Here is a 6,327-nt window from a genome sequence, read left to right as displayed (position 1 = left end):
GAGTCAGAGGTGCTGCGGGAAGCTGCCCGGGGCTGGAAGGAGGGCAGGAGCATCTTCGAGAAGGAGTCAAGCGGCAAGCCAGTGGCACGGAGCAAGACCATGCCTCCCCAGGTCCCCCCGCGGACGTACGTCTCCCACTTCGGCAACCGGAAGAATCTGGCACAGAACAAGAACCGCAGGATCTCCGTTGACCCGGTAAGATGGAAGTGCGGCTGGGATGGAGCTGAGGTGCTGGGGGCAGCTGGAAGCGGGGGTGGGAACAGACCATGGGTGCTTGCAGCTTTGCTGCGTTTCCCTTGCTCCGGGTTGGTTTTATTTGTCCCGTCGCTGGGGCTCCTCGGAGTCTTGTTTGTGCATCACGGTCAGGCACACGTGTGCTGAGACACCGTCCCTGGGGGTTAATGGGATCATTCCAGATTGCACAGCTCCCCAAGCGGTGTGGGATTGTGCAGCCACGGTCAAAACCCTCTGGGGTGGGTGAACCAGGTCTGGGAAGCTGATCAGAAGCATGGAATCACAGAATCACGGAATGGTTTGGGTGGGAAGGGACCTTACAGCCCACCCAGTCCCACCCCCTGCCATGGGCAGGGACACCTTCCACTAGACCAGGTTGCTCCAAGCCTCATCCAGCCTGGCCTTGGGCACTTCCAGGGATGGGGCATCCACAGCTTCTCTGGGCAACCTGTCCCAGTGTTCCCCACCCTCTGCGGGAAGAACTCCTTCCTGATACGAATTTTTTCCTTGCCTTGAGAAGGGCAAGTCCCACCCGGCCATCATCCCACTGCCACTGAGCAGACAGGATGCTCCATGCGCCGCCATCCCGAGTGCTGCCTCCTCTGTGCACCTTCGTGCCCAGGCACTGCTGGACCCTGGGACTGCCCAGACCCCGCAGCCGAGGCCCGGTGCCTGCAGGAGGGCACGGGCAGTGCCCGGTGCTCGGCTGGCATGACACACGGGCACCCTGGAGCTGCTGCACTGGGGGTGCCAGCATGTCCCGTCTCCACGGGCTGCGCTTGCAGGCGGTTCGCAGTTGGCTCATGTCCTGCCAGCTCATGAAATGTCACAGGATCCTCCGGAAAGAGCCGGCAGTCTCCTCCCGGGAGCCGGGCGATGGCTTTCCTGTTGGGCTCCCAATGTCTTTTCCAATCCCAGCTCCCTTATTCCCTCTGTTGAGCAGGGAGCAGGACACCTCCCCTTTGTGCACAGGCGCACTGGGGTGTCTTGCACTGCCGGCGTCTCTCCCAGGGCTGCCACTTCCCCCGTCCCCAGTGAGGTGCCCCCTCTAGGGCCAGACCCCCAGTTCTGGTGCGGCTCATCCCATCTCTGGCAAGAGGAGGAGATAAAAAACCAGAGAAGCCATCTTCCTGGTGGGGTCCGCTCTCCCCAGGGAGCGAGGGATGCAGCCGGGGACCGCCAGCAGGTGCTGTGTAAGTCACTCTTGGCTTTCTCCTTGCCAGACACTAATTAAAAAAGCGCATTAAAGTTGTCTTTAGCGGCTGCCATGTTCTCTGCCTTTCTCTGCCTCCCGTTAGCTGTTGGCTGGGTTAATTGCTCTGACAGTGGGGCCATTGTTTGCTGGGAAAGAGCGATGGAGGCCCAGGGACCCCCACACGCAGGGGGGAGCCTGGCACAGTGGTGCTGCCTGCCCCAGCACTGTGGCAGGAGAGCGGTGTGTGGTGCAGGGCCCCCACTGCAGCATCCGGGTGACATGGGGACAGCCCTTGCCCATCCTGTGGCATCCTCGGGCCCATCCCATGGCATCCTCAGGTCCATCCCTGCTCATCTCTTGGCTCCCTGGGGAATCTCTCTGCTGGGGCTTTTGGAAACAGGGTGGAAGTGGCCAGTTTGGGGCTGGGGGAGACCTTAGGTCTCCCTTCTCCCAGCCATGGGGAAGGTGCAGGTGTGGGTGATGCACCCCGTGGCTCGTGCGTGCCTGGCCCAAACCCCTCTTGTGCTGGACCACATCCCTCCACCACGCTGCAGCAACACCAGGGCGAGTGACAGTTCCTGTGCCCGGTGCTCTAACAGGGGGATCTGGCAGACCCCGTCCTGGGTGGGCGGCAGGCTGGATCTCCCCCCTCCGGGGGACCCTGCAGCCAGCTGATGGGCTTGTGCTCTGTCCGGTAGGTTGCCCCCCGGCCTCACTCCTTCTCCAATGGCTACGAGCTCTTTGAAGTCTCCGAGGAGCGGGATGAGGAGGTGGCTGCTTTCTGCCACATGCTGGACGTGTGAGTACCCATCTGCATCCCATGGCAAAATGCCCCAAAACAGGCATTTGTGGGGGGAGTGGGGCAAAACCCAAAGCAGGGCAGCATCTCCGACCTGTCCCTGCTTCCACAGGCTGCGATCCGGCTACAGCACCAAGGACTATTCCCTCACCGGCTTGGTATGGAGTGCCGTCAACCTCAGCCCCGAGCAGCTGGGCCACGGCGTCAGCCTGAAGGTGACCGTGGTGTGCGACAGCCTGCGGGAGCCCCTCACCTTCACCTGCGACTGTAAGTGCCCCGCGCAGCCGCTCGCCCCTTTCCCCGTGCAGCAATCGAGAGGGGGGACCCAGCAATCCCGAGGTGAAGGCACTGGGAGGGGGTCCCACCATCCCTGGGGCTCACGGTGCTGCTCCTTCCCCCTTGCAGGCTCCTCCACCGTGGACCTGCTCATCTACCAGGCACTGTGCTATACGCACGACGAGCTGCACGCCGTCGACGTCGAGGACTTTGTCCTCAAGATCTGCGGCTTGGAGGAGTTCCTGCAGAAGTGAGTGTCGTGGAGGAGGGAATGACACAACCCAGGCATCCCGGGGCTCACGTGCTCGGCCGTGCTCACCCTGTGCGTGACCGGGTGTGATGGATGGCTGGGGCTGATCCCGGCCATGGGATCTTCTCCGCTCGGTTTCCTCATCTCCTGAGCTGCAGTGATGCTCTTGCCAAAAGCAGCATGTTGGGAGCATCTTTTCCTAGTGGCAGGGTATCCATCACGCTGACCCCTGCATGCCTGGAGAAAGGCCTGAAAACCAGGGAGCTGCCAAAAACACTCTTTGGAAGAGTATTAATAACAGCCGTGTCACTGGGCGGAGCAGCAGAGCCTGGCTTCTCCCAGCCTGTTGCGGGAATTGCAGGAGAAGGTGGAAAAGGGATGTGTTGGGGAGCACAGGAGCAGTGAGGCTACAGAGCCAGGGATGGACGATAGGAACTGAGTCCTGCCCAGATCCTTCCAGCCCTTCCATGCCTTGATGCCTTTCCTGGAGAAAGGCTGCATTTCCAGAGGGGTTTTGGGGCCTGAGGGTCCGGGAGAGCTCCCTGTAGAGGGGGATGCAGCAGCGGCAGGCACACGCCGTCCTTCCTGGCGGCGGAGTGCAGTGAGCCAGCTCCTGCTGCTGGAGAGCTTCCCTGGGCCTGGCCCTGCCACGGGAAATCTGCGGGAGCTTTGCCATGGCCTCTGGGAGCTGCCGGTTTAGGCCCTAAAGGGACGGCTGGGAATTGCTCAGCTGGGGAGAGCCTGCGTAGCACCCATGCAGAGGGTGCCTCTGCTCCTGGCTGCCCGGCACGGCTGCCTGAAGGGAATATTCCCATCAGAGCTGAGCCCTCCTGCTGCCAAGCAGCCCAGTGCACATGGATGCATGGATGCATGTGCACAGGCTGTTCTCATATACAGCAGCATTCCCGTGCATCTCACCTAGCCAGTAACCCTCTGCTGTGGGTGGCTCAGGGCTGCCAGGGAGCTGTAGGATGGATCCGGCCAGCTTGGAGGACATTTCCCAATGGGATAAACCTCCTGCTTTTTTGGCAGGGAATGGCATCCTGGGCACAGAGCGGGACAGCCCGTCCCCGGCAAGCGTTTCCCTGGGAGCCGGAGCAGGCAGGCACTGCCGTATCTCCCAGGGCCCTCAAAGGACCTTTGAGAAAGCCCTGGGACATAAAGCCCTTTTGTCACCAATCTTTTCTTTCCACATCTTCCCCCGGCAGAGGAGATGTTGGAAGTGCCAAAACCCTCTGTGCAGAGCTGTTTGGGCCCTTGAGCTCTGCAAACCAGCCTGGACCACCCGTTTGCTTTTGCACGGTGTGGGGGGAAGGCAGGACCAGGCAGGGGGGCACAGGATGCCCCATGGGTGCACCGCTGCCCGTGCAGCTGGCTGCAGGCAAGGCTTCCTGCAACACCTTCCCCACAGCCCTCCTGGGCCATGGGGCAGGAGGTGGCACCAGTGGCCACGTGCCCGTTGGACTTTGTGTCCCTGTCCCCTGCAGCCCCAGGAGCCCCTCGGCACCGTGCCTGTGGCTCTGCTGTGCCGGCCAGGGCTGAATCAGCTCATTCTCTCCCACAGCCGGCAAAGAAAGGGGGTCTGGGTGGCGGGGGAGGGTCTGCTGGATTGCAAGCTCTGCCGATCCCACTCAGAGGGGCCACCTGTGACAGTGGGCACGGTGGCACCAGGCTGTCACCCCCCACTCTAAGGCTCATCCCCATCCCGCTGTTAGATGGAGCATCCTCCAGCTCCTGGGGTCCATGCCCTGCTTCCCACACATTGGTGGGCAGGTCCAGGCACAACGGGCTCCTCCTCACTCGCTTCCGACTCTGTCACACTGGCTGGGCCGGGCATGGCTTTTGGGAGGGCACAGGGGAGGGAGGGAAAAGGAAGGAGGACAAGTGACCCGGTGCCATGAACATCCGTTTGCAGATGAGGCGGCCAGGCCTGAGCTCGAGCCAACGCTGCCTGGCCACAGGGCGTTGGGATGAGGCATCCCAGGTTGAATTCTGAGGATGGGATGGAGCAGGGCCACGGGCTCAGCGTGCGGTTTCTGTCCCCGCAGCAAGCACGCGCTGGGCAGCCATGAGTACATCCAGCACTGCAGGAAGTTCGACATCGACATCCGCCTGCAGCTGATGAGGAGGAAGGGGGTACGCAGCGATCTGGCCCGCACGGTGGGTACCCAGGGGGGCAGCGGGGGGATGCCCGTGCCACCTCCCTGCTGTGGGACCACCGGTGCTGGTGGCCAGGCTGTGGCACAGCTTCTCTCCATCTCCAGGAGAATGATGACCAGAGCCCTTCCACCCTCAACCACTACATCCACCTGCAGGAGAGACCCATCAAGCAGACCATCAGCAGGTAAGGGGGGACACAGTGGGACTGGGCCCCCACTTTGGGTGCCAAACTGGCCAGGGCTGAGCAATGCTCTCTGTCCCCTAGGCAGGCCCTGAGTCTCCTCTTCGACACCTTCCACAACGAGGTGGATGCTTTTTTGGCAGCCGAAGTGAGTACCAGGGATGGAGGGGGCATTTTGGGGGGCACCTTGTCTAATTTGCTGCAGGCTTTCCCCTCTTTTCATTATGGGTCTCTAAGGATGAAGCAGGGGAAAGGTGGGAAAGCAGGGGAAACTGAGGCACAGGCTGGTGCACCTCCCCATGTGTGGTGCAGGGGCTGTGGGGAGCAGTCCCTGCCCCCTCGGCTACCCCAGAGACCCGCCTCAGCCCCCCTCTGCCTTCCAGGGAGACTTCCCGCTGAAGGCGGAGCGGGTGATCCAGTCGGTCATGGCCATCTGCAATGCCCTGGCTGCCGTGGAGTCCCAGGAGATCACAGCAGCCCTCAACCAGATGCCCCCCTGCCCCTCTCGCATGCAGCCCAAAATCCAGAAGGTAGGTGGTGGGCACTGGGCGCTCGGCCGGGAGACGCAGAGGGGAAGCACATTTTCCCATCTGAACTTGTGTCCCTCCTTCCTCCCGCTGTACCACGTGGAAAATTCCTCAATAGCCAGGAGCAGGCAGCTGCCTGGCCGCGCTGCCTGCCCCCCAGCCAGGGAGCCCGGGCGGGTTACGTAAAGCTGGGCTGATTGAGCTGCTCCCCGCTGGCAGCGCGGTGCCGATTCTGATGTTGCTCTTGTGGTTTCTTGTGTTTTTTTCCTCAACAGGATCCAAATATTCTGGCCAAGAGGGAAAATCGAGGTATTTCTGTTCTCCTCCTCCCCTTCTGGGCTCAAGTTCCTGATGCTTTTAAGCCTCAAACCCCTCCCCCCTCAATTATTAAGGCCAAAAATGTGTTTGAAACCATTCTGGTTAAGCAAAGAGGGTTTCTGGAGGCTGTTGTTCCTCCCTGTGAACTCAGCAAAAGCCTGAAATTCTCCCTCCCACCCGCTTTGTCCTGGGGAGACCTGCCCACGATCCAGCCCCGGGGTCCCTCCAGCATCCCAACCCCAGCCCAGAGGGATGGCACGGGGGGCAGCAGGGCTGTCGGCCGCCCCGTCTCACCTCTCTCCCCTCCTTCAGAGAGGATCGTGGAGAGCCTGACAGCCGCCATCCTCAACCTGGTTGAGCTCTACCGCAGCACCTTCAATGCCGACT

The 6,327-nt window shown here is 61.6% G+C and overlaps 1 protein-coding gene across 1 annotated transcript; it reads left to right on the top strand.

Annotated features, from left to right (window-relative positions):
• Nucleotides 1–3: 3 nt before the first annotated feature.
• Nucleotides 4–6,320, top strand: LOC104510317 (phosphatidylinositol 4-phosphate 3-kinase C2 domain-containing subunit beta-like; the record flags this gene model as incomplete). Its single annotated transcript, XM_010152521.1, has 10 exons — nucleotides 4–195; nucleotides 2,128–2,228; nucleotides 2,341–2,495; nucleotides 2,634–2,754; nucleotides 4,803–4,914; nucleotides 5,019–5,098; nucleotides 5,180–5,243; nucleotides 5,479–5,625; nucleotides 5,898–5,931; nucleotides 6,253–6,320. Coding segments are annotated over 10 exons (1,074 nt in total), but the record flags the coding sequence as incomplete, so codon positions are not given.
• Between the last annotated feature and the right edge of the window lie 7 nt (nucleotides 6,321–6,327).

The sequence above is a fragment of the Eurypyga helias genome, unplaced genomic scaffold (genome assembly GCF_000690775.1).
Source record: "Eurypyga helias isolate BGI_N326 unplaced genomic scaffold, ASM69077v1 scaffold43525, whole genome shotgun sequence".
Taxonomy (NCBI): domain Eukaryota; kingdom Metazoa; phylum Chordata; class Aves; order Eurypygiformes; family Eurypygidae; genus Eurypyga; species Eurypyga helias.
Note: the sequence above shows the minus strand (reverse complement) of the source record. Positions and strands in the feature narration are given on the sequence as shown.